This window comes from Sipha flava, unplaced genomic scaffold, assembly GCF_003268045.1.
Source record: "Sipha flava isolate LNK unplaced genomic scaffold, YSA_version1 134_pilon_pilon, whole genome shotgun sequence".
In the NCBI taxonomy this organism is placed as follows: domain Eukaryota; kingdom Metazoa; phylum Arthropoda; class Insecta; order Hemiptera; family Aphididae; genus Sipha; species Sipha flava.
Window position 1 is genome coordinate 27,827 of NW_020271760.1, and position 21,562 is coordinate 49,388.

The 21,562-nt window shown below is 27.0% G+C and overlaps 3 protein-coding genes across 5 annotated transcripts in view; 1 reads left to right on the top strand and 2 right to left on the bottom strand.

The window, feature by feature from the left end:
• LOC112679331 (PDZ domain-containing protein 2-like) overlaps positions 1–10,637 on the bottom strand; it is a 35,094-nt gene extending 24,457 nt beyond the window's left edge. The window contains exon 1 of one of the 2 annotated variants that reach the window (XM_025549095.1): positions 10,302–10,637. In XM_025549095.1, coding sequence (XP_025404880.1) covers positions 10,302–10,355 — 54 coding nt within the window. In that variant the 5' untranslated portion in view covers positions 10,356–10,637. The remainder of the gene's footprint in view (positions 1–10,301) is intronic. The other variant, XM_025549096.1, reaches the window with a different exon arrangement.
• Positions 10,638–13,500: 2,863 nt separating this feature from the next.
• On the bottom strand, positions 13,501–16,309 carry LOC112679329 (aminoacyl tRNA synthase complex-interacting multifunctional protein 1). The gene is made up of 5 exons (XM_025549093.1): positions 16,109–16,309; positions 15,647–15,784; positions 14,459–14,600; positions 14,105–14,253; positions 13,501–13,972 (listed from the first exon to the last, which is right to left on the bottom strand). Exons 1-5 carry the CDS (start codon positions 16,169–16,171, stop codon positions 13,613–13,615), a joined length of 852 nt encoding a protein of 283 aa, XP_025404878.1. The 5' UTR covers positions 16,172–16,309; the 3' UTR covers positions 13,501–13,612.
• Positions 16,310–16,592: 283 nt separating this feature from the next.
• On the top strand, positions 16,593–21,344 carry LOC112679372 (lysine--tRNA ligase). 2 transcript variants are annotated; one of them, XM_025549149.1, is made up of 9 exons: positions 16,593–16,792; positions 17,515–17,656; positions 17,746–17,911; positions 18,784–19,310; positions 19,388–19,550; positions 19,610–19,875; positions 19,958–20,170; positions 20,785–20,928; positions 21,196–21,344. In XM_025549149.1, the coding sequence occupies exons 1-9, from the start codon at positions 16,761–16,763 to the stop codon at positions 21,280–21,282; spliced, it is 1,740 nt and encodes a 579-aa protein (XP_025404934.1). In that variant the 5' UTR covers positions 16,593–16,760; the 3' UTR covers positions 21,283–21,344. The 2 variants fall into 2 exon arrangements, with proteins under 2 accessions (XP_025404934.1, XP_025404933.1); XM_025549148.1 differs by lacking the exon at positions 16,593–16,792 and adding an exon at positions 16,833–17,070.
• Positions 21,345–21,562: the final 218 nt, after the last annotated feature.

Genomic DNA, 21,562 nt, shown 5'->3' on the forward strand with positions numbered 1-21,562 from the left:
GGTGCCTCAGCGTTGTCCCACAATTCACTAGGCAATGTGTGTATGAGGAGGGGGGGCTCATAGAGTTAATCTGACAGTCAATGACACGATATTGTAATCGGATAACAATTACCTATATTGGATCTTTACGTATCCTAACCGTAATATCATATTATTATTGTATAAATGTATGTGTGTGTGTGTGTGTGCTTAAAATATATCATTATTTTTAATTTAATAAAAACTACCCATAAAATGTAATGTATTTACACGGTGTGAAAACTAATAATATGAAAATAAGTATAGTGGTCGTCAGTGCCATTTAATTAATTATTTTTTATTAAAATACATAAAATGCACACAATAAAATAGTTTCTAGAAAATATAGTAATGTAGTTGTATTATTATAAATTGGTTATTAAAATGTACTTAGAGATACGACAAGTCATCCAATAAAAAGCAATTGAAATGCATATATTTATATCTGAGTATTGTTAAAAAATTAAACTTCTTATTTCAATAATTAATATTTAATAATTTACGTCGTGGTTTAAAAGTACTGTATTGTTAAAAAGAATTACTTTGTGAATGTTACTAAATTTTCATTGCACTTCCTCAGCTATTATATGTTTAATGCGCATTATATGGTCAATAAAAACGTGAAAAATGCAATTCATTAATTTATATAATCAAAATTATCTGAAAAATGTTAAATTTAATCCTAAATATTTATTAATATCGATATTAAAACAATTATTATACATATTGGTAACTGATAACTTATTTAAGTTTATTAATGTGATAACTCGTATAGTGAATAAACTATATAAACGAACATTAACAACAAAAGGAATTAATTAGTTTAATGTAGCTATAGAAGTAATTAAATACCTTTCATGAAGACCTTGGACTAAACTTGCATCAACTAAGTGTTAATATTTGCAATGTTAACGATATGTGTCTTAATGATGTTTTTTGTTAATGATAATTTTATAATGATCTATATGCGTACCACAAGGTTTTTCGGTCAACTGTCGTCGAAAATATAAATATTTTGATTTATAGAAGCATAACACCATATTAAATTCAAAACTTGTCACTATTTAAAAGAACATAAATATGAACTTAATTTATCAACCTGTGGTACAATTTTTGTATGTGATTTATTGGTTTTGTGCAATATGCTAAAAATAAATAAAACAAATCTTTAAATATTTTGTACTTCCATTATAAATACATAAATTATTCAATAAACAAATGTATTTCAGTACTATAAATATTCTTCGATAAAAATTAACAAATCTTAATATTGTTTATAATTTAAACTGTAAACATTACTAAAACACAAACAAGTCGCAAATATTTAACACGAATTAAAAAAAAAAATGAAGTTTATGACTCATGTTTGATTATAGTTACAAAGTTAAAAACGAATAATTCTGCTAAAACCTAATAACATTTTAACTCGATTAAATTTACCAAAATAAGAGGGTAATATTGAGTACGACAGTTTAGTATATTTAGTATTTTAACTTTTTCTTCTGTTAGATCATTTAATTTGTAGGTAAATCACAGAATAATAAGAGTGTCTAATAGTGCATAAGCTTTAATAGCTACTTGTATAATATACCTATATAATCTATAGGCTATATATGAAAAATATTATTTATATATATATATTTACGTTTATATAATTAATTGAATACGAGTATTATATTATTGATACTTTAAATGTGCATATTAAAGTTTCATAAGACATATACAGCAATAATGCTATTTTAAAATTATCATTGATAACTTCCGTGTATTATTTTATTTTAACAACAAATTTTGTATTTCCCTATTATACTTAAGAATTATAATGATATCATACAACTATACTCTATGTCTGTAGTTTTACTAGTACTGAATAATACATTTCGATAAACATACATTTTAGATAATTTCACAACCCAAGTGTAAACGTAAGATAAATCTGTCATATAATTAATGAGGTTCGGAAAAAGTACATACCATACGATTTTCATTCGATTAACACTATCAATTTCATAGTACTTTGTTGAAACCTACACCTATACATTATAAGTAAAGCCAAAGTAAACTTTCTCTTATGCATCATATGTGCACGTACATCTAGTATAATAAATTAATTATTTTCTAGCATATTTTCTAAAAATGACAAAAATCCGCTACTAACTGTGTCGCCTCACATTTTATGTATATATAATCGCATATACATATAATTTAATATATTATGAACGTATGAATGAAAGAACTAATGGGTCATTTTATTTGGGTACCATATATGCGTATTACTTAAAAAAATAAGATTTTAATACAGTGGAAGCATTGCTATACTGGTATTTGTTAGAATATAGTGTTTTCATTAAATAGTATTTCTGTTAAGTATAAACCTAAATGGTTACCTTTACTATCCACTGTATATGTAGTCTTCTGGAATAGTAAGGTTCGGCATCTACATAATCATAGAATTGGGTTTCATGCTCATTGTTTTGTTTACCTATACGTGCGTCTGTATAATACATTACACATTTTAATGTTATACATCTTGTAGAGTTGTGAGTATTGTTTTACAGAGCATTTTATTTCCGTAATAATTTTACATAAAACCAGGAATATAATTAAGTTAAATTCCAAATCAATTATATGTTTAATTTAGTTAATAACAACTATACGATTATATTTAATTAGGGCTTGTTAGATTATTTTAGTATTTTTAAAGCTTATATTGTTTTTGAATAATACTTTAAATTTATAAAATAAAAAAGTATTTTCTACGCACTTCATAGACAGAATACGAAAAATAAATTAATGTTTGACCATCAATTATTTGATAGAGATAAAATCTTGAAAATAAAAAAAAAATTATCAAAAATTAAATAACATAAAACCACATACTTATTTCTTTATTGAGTCATCTCAAGGACAGTACTTACATTTATTTCAAATAACAATTAATTGAGATACTAATAAATAAACAACGAATGATTATTAAACTAAGATCATTATAAATGTAATAGTTAGAATTGTATTAATCGTCATAAAACGAGATATTTTCAACAATATGTGTGATTTTTCGTAACTTTATTTTATTAATCGGCACTAAAACAATGTAATTATTTCTGTGGTCTTAACTTACAAAAATATTTTACACAAAAACTTATGATTTCACATAATTAACTAAAAAATTCCCAAAATCAATGATTTACTACATTAATACTATCTAACACATGGACAAACTTGGGATTGAGTATTTTTCCTTAAATACCTACTTGGTTGTTTGTATTAGGGGTCAACAATTAAAAAGATGTCATAAATAAATTTCCTTTCGAATAAATACAGCAGTAAATTAAAAACAAATATTTTCCTTTCACACTTTCTTCAAAAAGAGCCTGTAGCAATCGATGCACGCTGTATTTTTTTGTCGACTCAGTCTATACATAATTTTCACAATACTTCAGTATTATTGAGTCTCTTGAGAAATCATAAAAATATTTTGATGAATATTCTACATACTACCATTATTCCTGTATTTTCCCGAAAGAATGATACTGATGTATTTTAATTATCAAAAATAATAATAAAATTCGTTATAGACGACAACAGTATATTTACTAACTAATTTTTTTTAAATAATTGTTATTACCTATAACCGCTTGAATACCTACACGAGTGTTATATTCAATTTCATAAGGTATTATAGGATTTTATTAAGAAATGTACTGGTTTACATAACATATTTAAAAATATCAGCAGTTCTAAGTCGTAAATAAAAATATCAACTAATTATATCAATATAGATGGCAGGGAAATTTTTTTTTAATCTAATAATCATTTATACGCTTAACCAAATGTAATAATTTGTCCCCATTATAAAAATTTAAATTATACCTTAAGAACATTGGACCCTGACTGTCTTGACTCCGAGTATTTTTTGAGGTATTTTTAAAAACAATTTCAAGTGTTATTTTAATTATATATTAAAACACTAAAATATTAATTGGCATTTTAATTTTTAACGTGCAAAAATGTATTATAAATTAAATTAAAATGTCTGAATTTCTGTGGAATGATATTTTTCAGCTGAAAGTCAAATATTTCTACTAAAAATGTAATTAGGAATTTATTTTTTCTAATTCTAATTTAATTTTTAACTATCATGGCGTAGACGATAATTCGGTCATCGCAAGACAGGGTTCCTTTCGTAACTATATTTGTGTTACGTGTTATTACAGTGCATTTTTGAATACATAGCTATGTCTGTTTTATAAAATATTGCATATGATTATGAAGTGTTACATATATATACTGCAATAATAAAATAAGAACAAAAATTTAACTGATACTAATGATACAATGGTCCTACAGTTAGTTTTCCTTTCGATAAATTAAAAAATTAGCAGTATAAATAAATAAACAATATTGGTTCAAAAACAAAATAAATATTGTATCAATCACAAATAAAATACTTCTAAATAAATATTAGGAATATATAGAAAATACTAAAGAAAACATGGTTTTCCTATAAAATGTAATTTATCAATATTATATCACCCTTTAATCTCAGAATTGATTCGGATTATATATTATAAGTTTCACAAAATGAAAATATAGCAATAAAGAAAATTAGAAACTATTTTATATATATGTTACTCAAAAACTAACAATTTCCTGGGAAATGTTTACACAGAGAGATTCGAGATTTCTTCATTAAGTATTACTACTATTGATATCGTTTTCACGTTTAAAGAATCTACTCGAAATTATTGCGTCCCTGTTCCCTTGCACACATTACCTATATATGACTGAATACAAACGAAAAACACAATGGAGACGGCGTCACAATGAAGGTATAAACGCTAAAGCGCCCTGTGGCAAGAAAAAATTTCTTCTCATATTGTCTTTTGTTCAAAAGAGGGAGGCGCGTCACTCTGCCATATATTAAAAAATATTTGAAGTCCAGTTACCCCCTCTGCCTCCTAGGTAACACTACACTTAGTGAATTGTATTGCGTTGTGTACACTGCCGGAGCCAAGCGCTATTTTAACCTATATTTTCGCCAGAGAATATCCATCAGCAAAAAACAATATATGTCGTTAATTTTACGTTGAATAGTGTACACATTTGGCGAAACGTATTGTGCGTTGCGAATTAAAAGAACAAATCAACCCGGGGCAAACGAAATAACGCTTTTTTTTTTTACAACTTCTTCTACTATTATACTATCTACTATTACCAGTTATTAGTATTACTTACTATACGTCTATACTGAAACAACTAGTTCCTATTTCTCTACTACGACTGTTGACTATATATTTTCTGATTACAGTACGAGAGAGAAAGAGGAAGAGTGTGTGTGTGTGTGTGTGTGTGTGGGAGAGTATGACGAAAGAGAAACAGAGAAAACGAATACATTCATCAGACACGTTTAGAATAGATACCCAAATCGTACATATATTATACATACCTGTCAAACTTGTCACGGACAAACGAGAAAATCTGAGAATAATCTTTTGAGTGTGAGCGATCTGCTGCTGCAGTCGTCGCGGTGGCGGCGAGTTTTTATAACAATTAAGTCTCCCGCTAATATACCGCGGTTACGGGCGACTCCGATGAATGCTATTATGTTATCGTCTTTGCGACTTTATGCGCGCGTAAATGTCAAGAGTGTGCAACAAAGAATGTCATCCGAGCGTACACTAGCGCGTTACGAGTACGTAGTCCTTCGGTGTTTCGATACGGTTTTTCAAATACCTCTATCGATCGTGCAGTAGTAATAATTTAAATATAATATTTTAACAGCAAGTTCATCTATATATGATGTAGTGGGTATCGTCGTAATATCGTTTGTTACGTTTTCCGTAACTGTAAAAAATTTGGACATTTTCTGCGGCCAACGTTACGATAAAAATATAAGTAAAATCCGTTTGACTAACGCGGCATGTAGTTTGTTATTTATATCCATCACAATAGTACATCGTATGGTGTAGAATGTGGGTTCTACTGAAAAACCCATATTGAATAGGCTTAGAAAACATGAGATGGCCCTGACAAAAAGCAATTCGTATGCACCGTGTGTTCGTCCGCCTACGAAGACTGTTTAGATGTGTATACCTATCCGCCTTTATTATATACTTATTTTCACTACAAAATAGTTGGAGAAATACGAATAAAAATATTCTTAAAATATACCTACCTGGAATTATAATTCCAAAAGAAAAGGTATTTTTTTTTATATAAAGCATTTCTAAACTGTTGACACGCTCGATTTCTTTTCACATATCAATTGAATGTATAAATAAAAAAATACATTCATCTTCTAATACCTATCACTCGAGAGCGGAGATAATATGAATGAAATAGGTATATTTGAATTTCGAATTGTGAGATGCGAATGTATGTGCATTACACAGCAAATACAACTGATCCAGCAAACACTGTGCTGTAATTAACTGTAAAATATACCGCAGTGATGACGACATAACCATGAAATTCTAATAATTATAAATTATTCTATATCCTTTATATTTTAATATATATGGAAAGATAATACGTGTATTTTATTTAGAATTCATCTTTAATCGTTTTTTTTTTAATATGTATGTATTTATACATATAGAGCTGTCAATCTGGGTTTCCTAAACGTAAGATATTGCGACACTTTCTAAAACCTATGGGAAGACAATGTATATAGTTAATATATCAATGCATCTAACAATGAAAACAAATTATTGTCATTGTTGCCTAATACATAAATCCCGTCACGTTTACAACATCGGCATAAATTTAAAATTATACTTTTTAAGTTCATAGAATAACTAAATACTAGAAGTATCCACCCACCAACCTACCTACACAACGCACTTGACTTGTGTTCTCACATTAGTTCACCGGTGTAAAAAAAAATATTATTTATATGACTAATGTAGTAGTAAAATTCATTATGAAATATACACTCTATTACTAATAATATACTAATAAACTATATATTACTATATTACAATATTCTTAAATCAATGGTAGTATCACCATACCAACCAACGCACCCACATCTTATAGAAACCAAATACCTAATTATGTATTATACTCAATATAAACACCAAAATAAAATATTATCCCAAATATCCCCAATAAAGTAACACATCTCCAGCTATCTGCGAAAACTAAATTTATAATTTATAATCATTTATTGCTAATAAAATCACAACATGTACCCTATTCCTAAAAAAAAAAAATGTATAATTTACGTAAACAATGTAGGTCATATTTATGTAGGTACATTGTACGTGTTTTTTCTCTTACTTTTTGAAACAAGTTAATCGCTCAATTACAAGAACAAAAGAACTGTTTTCTGTAAACTACTTAAATTTTTTTTTTCTAATTTCCAGTTTGGCATTATAATCATGCACTAAATTTCAACATTAAATTAGTGTATATTTTTCAAACAATATTAGCATATTTTATAAAAACGCCTTTTTAAAAATACTACATGGTTAGAATAATACTAAACAGGTAGGTTTATCGTGTACATCACGATTATTATGATGACTGGATAATAATGTTTGAAAATATTTACCTAGTTACAAATACTTCAGATATCACTATTTGATACACCATTTAAATTAATAAACACAGAAATATTTTCAGTGAAACTTGAGAATTAATTTTTAGTATTGGAAGTATGCAATAACTCATAATTGTTGTACACATAACCAAGAAGTATTATACAATTGTGTAGTAAATATGACATCAAGATACATATGATTTTTCAAAAAGAAAAACTGATTGAAATTAAATTTTCTTATTAAAATTATAATTGACGAAGTATAATTGTTTTTATGTAAAAGTTAACAAATTACATAAACAATCAAATAAGGTTTGATAAATTAACACAGGAAAAAACATAATCCTACAAAAACCAGTTCTTATACTAAAGATGCACTTTATTAAAATATATTTACGATAGGATACATTATACGCTACACTGTTGTTTTTTTTATTCCATAAAAATAATATTGAAATTATTTAATGGTTGGAGGTTATTTTATTAATAATTTATTTACTGTAGATTTGCTAAATTTATATTTAAATATATCATATTTAATATTAATACCGCGGTGACTTATTTAAGTTTTAGTAAAATAAGATATTCGTTTCAAACTAGGTTTTATATTAGTGTAATGATATGAAGTACATTTTTACTATACATCGTGGGCTTTGAAAGTTCAAATAAAAGGCACAGAATAACATTTTTATTTAATTTTTTCCCGTCCTTTTACATAACACAAATAATTTTAATGTGGGATATTTGTATAAGTATCCGTCAGTCAAAGAAAAAGCTATAGCCTATAGTGAGGCCTTAGGGTATATGTATACTTCAAACAAAAAAAAAATGATGATTATGAAATTATATTCAGTGATTATAAATTTATAATCATTGGTACATCACAGAAAGTACTATAAACTACATTTATTTTTGCTTTTCTATACACTCAGATTACAATAATTTGTATACAAATCGAGCATGTATTATTATATTTTAAATTTAACGTCTTCATTAAAAAAATGTAATATTAATTTATATTAATGTATACCGTATTTATGAATTTTTAATACACATATGATACAATAATCGTTAATCTACTAAATATACGATTTATAAGTTTATAATAATAGAATATCAAACAAATCAAAAATATTAAAAGTGTGTTATACAAGTAATTTATGATTTAATAATTTGTATTAACCAATTTGTTCAGTATGTAAATTAAATATAAAATAATGAATTGAATACCTATTCAACTAAAATAAGTGAAAGGAAAATGCATCAAATCAGTTTATGGAAGAATAACTAGTTACCCAATTACTTTTATTTTTGTATTAATTATTGATTTTTGATTTTATTAATTTTGTACCAGCTTAAGTCCTTATTGACAATTATTTCCTGTCAATGAGTAGTGTACAATCGCATTATAATGATAAATCTTATCACTACGATACCAATTATATTTTTATTTTCTGACTGTAACTTTATTGCAGATAATATACTAAAATATTAGTTAACACCTGTATAGGACGAATGTAAACAGCATATTATAACACTGAATCAGAACGCAAGACAAATAGATATTGTTTAATAATATCAAATCGGATAAAAGATAAGCATATGTTTGCTTGAGTTAATTAAACCTGATATTTTTAATTTCAAAACTTTTCATGTATTAATTGTATTGTTTGTCTTAAAAGTATACAAAGAAAATAAATACCTAATAATTCTAAATTTTAAAAAAACTTTAAAACGTAAAAAAAAAAATTAAATGGAATAAGAAAACTGAAGTATGCTAATTGAATGATTATTATTTTCAATAGCTCTTACCGATTACACATAGTATCAGGTACAATTAATCAATCAATTTTTATATGCAAAACTAAGAGATGGTATAAATAACGGTTTGATAACTCGGGATCGATATGTAAATGTTGAGGGTAGAATACGAAAGTCGGGTAATATACACATTAACCGAGTAATATGAACACTAGGTACCTATTGGATAAAGTGAAAATATTTGTAAAAGGTTTATTCTATACGTTAACAAGTTAATCAATTCATTATCTACCTTGGAGTGGATAAAATGTTTTGATAAAATATCAATTGTACATTATGATAAAACGTGTGCACTGATATTGTATAGTAATTTTAAACTTCAGTACGGTGCTATCGATTTTCAAGTTCATTTTTACGGCTCATTAAAGTTTGATTATTTGGTTATTTGCTGAACTGTTTTCTAAAAAAAGAGAATTTTTTTGAGAGTTTTAATAAATTAATCAATAAAAAGAATGATAATTCGGTGCACTCAACGGAATCAAAATATTATGGAATATTTTCCGAAATAAGAAACGTTAGAAAAACAAAAAAAATCACAATGAACCATTAACAGATATGTGTTAGACGTGTCGGCTACAAAAAAAATCTTTGCGTGAAATAGCAAAATATACTTCCGGCGGTCAAGGATTTAAAAAATGTTCGTGTAAAAGTACAATGGAGTAAATAAACAAGTGCCCGGACCGAATGCTATGATGCACAATAATAATTCCACGCGGTCGGTAATGCGAACCGAGTTCGGGCCGCGTAGGTCTTCGGGTATACACGTGAAAGCGAAATCATCTACCTACTCAACATCGCGACACGCGCTGTTCAATAAGTTTTGTCCATCTCATGACGGACGTTCGACGGCCAAATTACAACGGATTTATGGGGGTTTTCTTTTTTTTTTTTCTATACATACAAATTATTATAAAACGATATTATGCCGTAGAAAAGTTACACCAACCTCTTTGTCCGGCGTCTTGAACATGTTTGTCGTTACGAACGATCGAACAGCGGACGGGCGCGAGATGAGAAAAAAAACGACACCGACTTGCTGCACATCAAACGCACGTCGCCGATAAGACCGTCACAAATGCGCGTTTTACTCGACGAACGGGAAACGTATATAACGTATGTTTAGACTATCGTATGTTGAGCGTCGACCGGTAAACTTCGCATGATCGACTTCCTGCATGTGTCCGCAGGTACAAAAAGCGCATTGCGGCCCAGGTGATGCTTTCGGTTCACCTATGCTCGCGATACTGTCGCACGTTGACGCGATGTCCTACATTTTCTTGTTATTGCCGTGTTATCGTACACACACATACAAATCATAACGTATACCTACTACTTTCCGTCGTTCGTTTCGTACCTTTACACACAGCCATCTATAAATGTATAGATATATACGCGTGTACCGCCTTCAGCTATTGTATTGCATGTGCCGACCGATATAAATAGTATTATTACTATCGTCGTCGTCGTTATTATTATCGCTATTGTAAGCACGCTAACCGGTCGAGTCTTCTGATGTACAATGTACGTCACGTATAACTTACCTATATACGTTTTGTCAAAGAAAAGGGAAAATAATACGCGGTACGTGTCTCATCCAGGTCCTCGGTGTCTACATAGAGCGTGTATAATAATTATACTTTTAATCGTTTTCCTTTTTTTTTTTTTTTTACTCCAATGTTTCTCGGGATTCTCTTGTACGTAATTGCACACACACACACACAAATACGAACGCTTGTACAGACATGACCGTTCGAGGGAAACGGGACGATGAGTTCTGCTCGTCATGTTTTTGCAGTATAGTGCGGATAACAGTTATCTGCTCGCTTCGAGTGATTTCGGAAGCAGAGGAATACTCTCTTTAGGCCAACTGTTTCCGAAATGCGTACATAATCGGTCTAGAGCAAAGTTTTAACATTTGCATTACGTTTCACAATAAATATTGGATACGATTAAATGTATTATTATTGAGTTTTGCACGCACATAATTTAATCTCCTTCATTTCCTCTCCATAATATTATGATTGTATGATCAATTTGAAATAGTTTACTCCATCTGTCGTACTATAATCAAGAACTCGTGTCATAATCACATAGATGTATTCAGTTATTGATGAATTATTTTCTTAAATTCTGATAGTTGGGAAAAATCTAATTCATTTTAATTTTGTGCTAAATTTTTAAATACTGATTTTTTTTTAAAAACATATTTAACAATACCATAAGCTCATAGGCGCAACTAAGGGGGGCTTGGGTGGGCTAAGCTCACCCAGTTTTGTCCGTAGCCTATTCAGTTTCACTACAAAATAAAACATCAACTCTTGGTTTTTCTAAAAATGTAATTTTTGGTGTAATTAAGACATTTGAAACTCTAAGATCTGAAGATGAATTTAAGAAAATATGGGAATAAATAAAAATATTAAGCTGAAGAAAATGACATGTGGTTACTAACTCCATTAACTGGTATATATATTTTGTGATTTTGATAATTTGTTTTATGTTTTTTAACTTAAATAATACATACAAAATATAGGATCAAAGCATCGCAGAAGAGAGTCAACTAGCCTTCATGACTATGTATTAACAGCTACCACGGCGGCAGAAAATGATTTACATTCGTCATTAGCAAATTATGTAGAAAATTATTGGAAAACTTTAACATATTTTTTTACTATGGACAGTGTTATTTTCAATCTTAAATATAAGTTTTCTGATTAAAGCTTGGCTATGGCCAGTTCGGTTGTAGTTCATTTTGTAAATTACAACCGATTCAATTAAGTTTATTGTTCATTATAAGGTAATTTGGTAATACCATGTAAATAAATACATTTTAATTGTATAAGAGATTAATGATAACTAATTAATTAATTATAATAATTATAATTATAGAAATTACTTCATATTTCAAACAGTAGCTTAGAAGCAGAAATTAGAATGGCATTTAACCTTTAAATAGTAAAAAAAAAAGATTTCAATATAAATGATGTTAAAGAAGTCGAAAAACAAATATTTCCAAACTTTTCTTAACTTATACAAGTGGCTTTATCTATTCTTATAAGTTCAGATACCTGTGAAAGGTCGTTCTTTTCAATGAGACAAATAAAACATTGGCTTAGATCTTCCATGGCCCATGATCGATTTACAAATTTATCTATTTTAAATATAAAGAGAGATGTAACCAACAAATTAGACGAAAATTAAATTGTAAATAAATTTGTTGAAAAAAATAAAAAAATATTGTTAATTTAATTAGGCTTTATAATAAAAATTTAATAGCTATGATCTGTATATTTAATTGATTATATATGTATATCCTAATTATTCGTGTTTATTTAGGTAGCTAGTCTGTAAGTAATAAGTGACTAGGTAAGTGACAACATTGTACTTCGAAATAAACTTAACAACTATGGGTAAGGTCGTAAGGACTTCTAATTTATATAAATATAAATGTTATTGATAATCAATATTGAGGGTGTGGGGACGAAGCCCCCACGGGTCGCTGGTATCATTAAAATTCAGCCCACCCAGAAATTGAACTCTAATTGCGCCTATGCATAAGCTTACTATACAGTTCATAGCACGTACATAGGAAAATGTTTAATTATTTCATATTTTATTTAAATTTGATGTAAACCGCCATAACTGTTGATCAGGAATTCAGGATGGTTAGACATAAAAAATGTACATTCCCTTGGTACTGTGAGTGCTAAACGTGATATATTTTATATGAATTTTGCAATATTATGCATTTATACTAGTTCCAAATCCCCTTGTTCCTCTATAAACTTGTTTTATCTTAAATATTGATCTAATTTGTTTTCTACTTAATTGTTTTCATCAAAAAAAATATTGAGAAAATGGAAATGTAGGATTATATAAAATATAATAATAAATAGTTATATTAAAAACTAAGTAACAAATTTAAGTTTTTTATCTAAAAATATTTTATATTTTTATAACTGCTTGTTAAATGAATACTTAAAATAAAATAACTTTTATATAAGTTTTGATAAAAGTTCGAATCGAACTAAAATAAATCTCAACTAAATAACAAAATAAATTGAAATGCAAATTTTTATATATTTTTACTCCAAATTTAATAAATAAAATCATAAGACTTTTAGTTATGTCAGTATAATATGAACAGCTCAATTGATTATTACAAATTGATTTATTTTTCATATTAATGATAGAATTAAGAATTATGAAGATAAATAATATTTGAGTAAATTACTTAATTTGAACATTTTTTAAAGATGCTGCAACAACAACTCCTTTATCAGATACTGTCCAAGGAATTCCTTTGTAAGTAGCTTGAGATTTTTCATCAGTTTTTAAGTCCACTGCAATTTCCTCAAATACTTTTAATACCTTATCTGGAGATCTGGAATATCCATTTACAGTTACGATATCTCCTGGAACCGAACCTGAAGGTGGTTCCAATATTTCAACATTTTCTGGTGAGCTAGCACACATCACCATTGCTTCAGATAAAATACTTCTAATTTTAGATGGTTTTAAATTGCACAACACCACAACCATACGATCAGACATTGATTCTAATGGTACAAACTTCACTAGTCCACTTACCTAGAAATAAAATTATATTACAAATCGTATAAAATTAAATAAATACAATTAAAAATCAATCATCACATCTAATTAATTAAATTTGAGAAATTTGAAAATTATTTGAAATTTTTTTTAATTAAATATACATACCACATTCCTTGGTTTATCTTCTCCGACATCAATAGTTTCTACATATAGAGCATCAGCATTTGGATGTTTAGAAGCACTCAAAATTTTACCAACACGTAAATCTAATCGACCAAAATCAACTGGGGTGGTAATTGTACTTTTTGCTGGTGCTAAAAGTAAATTTTACTTATCAAAATATTAATTAATAATTCTTAAATTATTTAATGTAGTTTCATTTATTTGATAATAGTTTACTTTTGATAATTTTATGGTAAGCTATCACTAAAGATTAAATGCATACATATTTAAAAGTATATGCTAATAAGTAGACAAAAAAAAACAAACATAATTACTCAAAATTGTAACTACACTTACCAGGATTATTTTTTTTTTGTTTCTTTTCAGTTTTAGAAAATTCTTTTTTTACTTCAGTATTTTCTTTTGAAACTGTTTTTTCAATTGAAATGTGATCTTTACCAACATCAACAACAGAACTTTTTACACCACTTTCAATGTCCTATAAACATACTAAAATTAATATAATTTAAATATTTAAATTCATTTTAATTTATAAATATATATATTTTATTTATGAAGTTTATTGAAAATTTACAATCTATACTAAGTGTACAATAAGTAAATTTGAGGAAGGAATAACAATGATGGGGTAGTGAAAAGGGAAACTCGTAGTAGAGCTACCTTTACATGAATCTTAAATTTGTATAGTCATTTTATATTAGGTCTCTGGACCAATTGCGATTTAGATGTTGGATAGGATTGCTTGGAAGATATTTTGAGTGTAGATAAGATATAAGTTGGTTTGGGTGGCCTTGCATTTTGGAGTAGAGTCTTTGGTAGTAAGTGGCTGCTATCTGGTTAATGGATGGGATTTTGAGGTCTTCATAGAGTGGTGTTTGTAACAAACCAAGTGGCTTTGATGAACTTGCAGAGGTATATGGATTGAATTATTCTAAGATTTGAAAGTTTAGCAAAACCCCAAAGGGCAATTTCGTATGACCATATTGGTTGGAGAAGACTTGTACAAGACTTGTACTTGACTTGTGTAGAAGTAGGGAGCAACGTCACTTCCTTATGGGACACCAGTATGTATCTCGTGAGAATCAGATAAATTAGAATATATTTTAAAACTGAAGAACTTTTTTTCGATATAGAACTTAAGTAGGAGATAGAATAGCATGGGAAAATTTTTTTTGAATTTGAATAGTAGGCTGGCGTCAAATGTTAATTTATATTTAGAAAAATGATATCATCATTTGAAATTCAGCTTATTTTAAAAACTAGAATAATGGTTAATACTATATGAACTGTAAACAAAGTTATCAATGGTAAAAGAATTAGAATTGAAATTATTCCTTTTATTGCTAGTTAGCATATCTATTAGGTAGATAACAGAGTGATATTAGCTAGTTTTTTCATTTATTTATCAAACAAAAGTTCAATAAAATATGTTTAATCCCAATTATACTATAAAAATATAATATGTTATATTAGTTTCAACAAGTTATAAACATTAAAATTATAACTGTTAGCTTTTTTCCTTACGGTTCCAATTTGAATTTTTCCTTTTTGTAATTTTGTCAATTCAACTTCAATTTGTGCTTTTAATGATTCTTGTTCTTTTTTAAGGCGTTCAATTTCTTGATTATAATTATTGGCAAGATCATTTTTATGTCTTTTAATCTATGAGGAAAAATACCAATTAAAATTAAAAATAAATAAATACATATTTCATTGGTTTCATATAGAACAATTAAATATATTTAAATTTTGAAAAATAATCATCATTAATAATTCTTACAAAATTAATACCATGCATAAGTTACAAATACAGTGAAACAATAACAATTTTAGCAACCATAGAACTAAAAATATAAGAATTAAATTTATAGAAAACTGTGTTTTAAAACATTCGAGAGAATGTTTGCTCAAAAATAAAATTAAATTATTAATGTTGTATGAGTTCAATATAAACAAAAAAAATAATTTAAACAATATATTTTTTACCGTTTCAGTTAATCGTGTATGGATAACTTTTATAGTGTTTAATTGTTTTTTAGCAACGTCCATTATTAAATTACAGAAAAATTATTTAAGTCTTTTATTAATGAAAACTACGAAACAAATAAACCGCTTGGAAAATTATCAATGCGATCTCACAAAATATTCTTCAAATTTATGATTTAAAATTATTACAAAAAATGTGAATAATTTAATATCACAATGTTAAGAGATAGCTGTTATCGTTATCAACAATATACCGAAAATTAAAAATAATCGATTCGATATTTCTATGTTACAATTAATACTCTGAACTATAAAATTAAAAATGCGTAATAAAATAACACATGTGATTTTTGATTGCATCAGAATAATAGTTAAAAATTAAAACAATGTTCTTATTTGAATGTTTTTGAACAGAGTTAATTTATGATTGGTATTTTACGCTACTATCGATAACATAATATTTATTTTTAGTTCTTGCCCTGTAAAACACCTCATAACTGTCATAACCTAACTTCTCGAATTGCAGAATTGTGTATTATTATTTACTTACCATAATACTACTTTTGTTGTACAGTATTTTTGTCCATAAGACTTTCGAGTTAAATAGCTCGAGTTCTTAAAGTATTATTGAATTTCATAATTTTTTTTAATAATGGAAAGTTCTGAGGCGCCACTATCAAAAAAGTACGTATCAAGTTCACGATTGTAATATTATTGTTATACTTGGAAATGTTTACTAAGTGTTGAAAAATACGTGGCGTATAAGATTTAAATAAAATTATTTATAATTTCGTCAATTAAAAGTCTACATTAATTAAGTAGAACTAGACATACATGAGATCGATCTTTAATAGAAACCAATTTTACTAATGTTTTAATAAAATGAGTCTTTTTATGAGTCAATGGGGAAAAAAGTCTATAATCCATACAAGATTGATATATACTTCTTATCGGTCACAAAGGTACAGTAACATTTCATTCGAAAACTGGTATCGGGGTGAATGTTACCAAATATTTTATATTATAAATATCGAACCAGTATTACATTATATTCTGTACAATTTCATAATATGTATTTATATAAAAATTCTATTATAAACTATACTTAAGACTGAACAATTCATTTATAGTTTTTATCAGTTAGTTAAAAGTTAGAATTGGTTTTTCCTCGCTTCAAATTCCAAGTGTAACTTACTCAATTTAAAAAACGTTTATTCATCAAAAATTAAAAGTAAATTTAGTGAAATATTATTTAGGTAACATAAATAGCTATTATTAATTAAATTACTTATTTAGATGATAAATGATTTTTTTTAAACAATTTGATATAAATGTAAACGTTCACTCTGTATCCAGGTTAAATTTGTATTGGCAATTCTTGTAATACTATACATTTAATTTTTTAGTGAGCTCAAACGGCGATTAAAAGCTGAACAAAAAGCTAAAGAAAAATTAGAAAAAGAAGCTACTGCTCAGAAAAAACAGCCCACAGTTAAAAAAGAAGCTGTTGTGTCTGATGCTACTAAATCTGCTGATATCAGTCCTAATGTATGAAAATATATATATATATATATATATATATATATATATATGTAATAGTTGTTTGTGGTTTTTATTCACACAAAACTTATTTATAGGAATTCTTCCGTTTACGTTTACAAACAATTGCCCAAATGAAAAAAGACAGCGAAGAACCTTATCCACATAAATTCAATGTAACTATATCTTTAGAAGAGTTCATTGAAAATTTCAGTTCATTGAGTGAAACCCAAATTTTACACGATGAACAATATAGTGTCGCAGGTATGCTTAATTCTTCATTTTTTATAAAAGATTTCTACTATACAATTTATGTATAAATAATAATTGATATTATTTATATTTTTTTTTCATAATTTAAATATATTTCTATGTGTATAGGTTAATTTTATTATTATTGATAATTTATTTGAATATCTAACTGGATTAAATAACAGATAAAATAATAGCCTTAGTCTAAACAATAAAATAAAATGGTGAATAATTGTTTTTGTGTATCATATTAAATATTTTGTTAACTAATTATTATCTGGATTTCCCAAAAATTGGCTGAGAACCATTTCTCTTTTTTTAGTTAATTTGATTTAAATATCTTTATGTCAAATCAATTATAGCTGAACAATTAAGAACAAGTTAAAGTTTAATCTCTAATATGGATATTGATAATACATATTAAAATAAAAAATAGATAAATGCAAATAAATCATAATTAACAATTGTTGATAAACCTAAAATAAATAAAGATTATTATAGAGTGGTAATTTTGTTGAATGATATATAAAAAAAGAGAAATAAGGGACTTTTTAAAAAAATGAGTATTTAAAAGGAAATTATTAAATTTTAATATTTGAAGATTATTATTTTTGTGTTCAGTTAAATTTAAATTTTATGATGAAGATTATCATTTTTTAAATCAATGATGAATTGAAGTTTATTCCTTGAACCAAAATTCTGTGCACATAATTGTAATTTATCTCAGTTATTTTACTTAATATATATTAAATAGATGGTATAAATTAAAAAAACAATTTGTTTTCATAATGTTTTTTGAAGTGTTTGAAACAGTAAATAATTACTATAGGGGGTTTTAATAAATTTTAATATTCCTTAATTAAATCTTTTGTTTTTGATTTTAGGTAGAGTTCATGCTATCCGTGAATCTGGTCCTAAATTAATTTTTTACGATCTACGTGGTGAAGGAGTTAAAATTCAAGTTATGGCAAATGCTAAACAATATACATCTGAAGAAAGCTTTATAGCAGATACATCAAAAATACGACGGGGTGATATAATAGGTGTCACAGGTAGTCCAGGAAAAACCAAAAAAGGAGAGCTATCTATTTTTCCCAAAAACATAAAACTTTTGACTCCATGTTTGCACATGTTACCTCATATGCATTATGGACTAAAAGATAAAGAAACCCGGTATAGACAACGTTATTTAGACTTGATCATCAATGAAAATGTACGAAACAAATTTATTGTAAGAGCTAAGATAATCTCCTATGTTCGTCGGTTCTTGGATAATTTAGGATTTCTTGAAATTGAAACGCCCATGATGAATATGATTGCTGGTGGAGCAACAGCAAAACCATTCATTACACATCATAATGATTTAAATATGGATTTGTTTATGAGAGTAGCTCCTGAACTTTATCATAAAGTAATTATTATTATTTTTAAATTTTGTTTTTTTATTTATTTAATATTTAAAATATTTAAATCTAAACCAAATTACAGATGCTTGTGGTTGGAGGTATTGACCGTGTATATGAAATTGGTAGACAATTTCGTAATGAAGCCATAGATATGACCCACAATCCTGAATTTACAACATGTGAATTTTATATGGCATATGCAGATTACAATGATCTTATGAAAATTACAGAAGAACTTTTATCTGGTAAATTTTTCTGATATTTAAAAATAATTTAACTATTGAATTGTTGAATATTTTTTTAGGTCTTGTAAAAAGTATTTTTGGTACTTATAAAGTAAAATATCACCCTGATGGCGTTGAAGCCAATACTGAACCAGTAGAAATAGATTTTACTCCGCCGTTTAAAAGGATGTACATGTTCCCGGCTTTAGAAGAAGCTCTGTCAGTAAAGCTTCCTAGTCCTACTGAACTAGCTACAAGTGAAGCTAATAAATTACTCAGCGATCTTTGCTTAAAACATGAAATTGAGTGTCCACCTCCTAGAACTTCAGCTCGATTATTAGACAAAGTAAAAATAAAAATATTTACTTTTAAATATGAAAATATTACATTGTATTAACTTCGAATTATAAAATGTTTGTATTTTTAAGCTCGTAGGTGAATTTCTTGAAGAAAAATGTATCAATCCTACATTTATATGTGACCATCCACAAGTAATGTCACCATTAGCTAAATGGCATCGATCAGTAGCTGGATTAACTGAACGATTTGAGTTATTTGTTATGAAAAAAGAAGTGTGTAATGCTTACACAGAATTGAATGATCCCATGATTCAGAGGGAAAGATTTGAGCAACAAGCAAAGGTAAGCAAAGGTGTTAATAGTATAAACTATTATTTTGTTTTTTTAATTATATTAAGTATTATGTATTAATATTTATTAATATTATTGTAAAAAATATGTATGCATATATGATCAATTATAATAGTTATAATTCATATAAATCTAAATGATTACATGATATAATTCAGGGTGATCCAACCCATGGTCCTCAAAGCCTTTTTTTTTTGGCTCGTAGACCACCTATAATTAAAAAAAAAGTCATAAAAATATAACAAAATTGTTATATGATTATATACTTATTATGTTTTTTACTATAAAACTTAGGTATATGTGCAATGAGTAACATTCAAAAATATGATTGAATTCAGCTCACGTACATGTGTAGGTATCGTGTTTTAATAGTATCCACAGCGAATCCGATTTCTTGTAGTAGAAGATCATGGAAATGGAGTATTAGGCAACAATTATTGATTTCAGGTTTTATTAGATAATAATATCATTTTTTTTTCTTTTGCGGCCCTTATTGTTTTTATTTATGTGTAAATTGGTCTGGCTACTACAAAATGTTGGACCACTCTAATATAACTAATATTTATATATATAATTAATATTATTTTATTTTATGTAATTTAAAGGATAAAGCAGCTGGTGATGATGAAGCACAATTGATAGATGAAAACTTCTGTACAGCATTAGAATATGGTTTACCTCCTACTGCTGGTTGGGGTCTTGGCATTGATCGTTTAACAATGTTCTTAACAGACTCCAATAATATTAAGGTAAGTTCAATATTTGTGTTCAGATCATTTATTATTTGAAAAATTATTTTCATATTCATATTTAATTTGATTGGGTGTAAATATAACTATATATTAAATTAAAGTTATTATTGTCAAACTATTGATAGTAATTTGTCTCGATTTACTTGGGGTGCGTCATAGACGATTTATATCATTAAATCCTTGAAGATATATTTCAAAAATGAAAATTATTTATATTTTCATGAACTTAAGTAAAATTATTAAACATTCTTTTATTGTTTGTAGGAAGTATTATTTTTCCCAGCAATGAAGCCTGATGATCCGAATAAGAATAGAGAAGAGAAAACAGAGGATGAAAAAACTACTGTATGAGAATTATTTAATGTAACTAATAAGTTATTATTTAAATAAACTGTAAATTATTTATAGAGTAATTTTATGTTATTTATTTTTATCTATAATTGTACACTTTATCCTGTCATAATATATGTTTAATTAAATGGGTGGATATTTAAAAAAAATTAAGGTTTTCCTAGTAAGTTAATTCTTATTTTTTGCTATATTTAGCGTATATAATAATTTTAGTTACTCCAACAAAACAACACTGAATCTTGACTACAAACTAAAACATAAACGCTTCAAAAAAAAATTC

Bases quoted from the DNA above. Each gene is read 5' to 3' on its own strand.
- LOC112679372 (XM_025549148.1), top strand. From the start codon at position 16,991: ATGAGTCTTTTTATGAGTCAATGGGGAAAAAAGTCTATAATCCATACA. The intron at 20,171-20,784 runs GTAAGCAAAGGT...TGTAATTTAAAG, and splicing joins GATTTGAGCAACAAGCAAAG to GATAAAGCAGCTGGTGATGA. The intron at 20,929-21,195 runs GTAAGTTCAATA...TATTGTTTGTAG, and splicing joins CAGACTCCAATAATATTAAG to GAAGTATTATTTTTCCCAGC.
- LOC112679329 (XM_025549093.1), bottom strand. From the start codon at position 16,171: ATGGACGTTGCTAAAAAACAATTAAACACTATAAAAGTTATCCATACA. The intron at 15,785-16,108 runs GTAAAAAATATA...TTTTCCTCATAG, and splicing joins ATACACGATTAACTGAAACG to ATTAAAAGACATAAAAATGA. The intron at 14,254-14,458 runs GTAAGTGTAGTT...ATTTACTTTTAG, and splicing joins ACAAAAAAAAAATAATCCTG to CACCAGCAAAAAGTACAATT.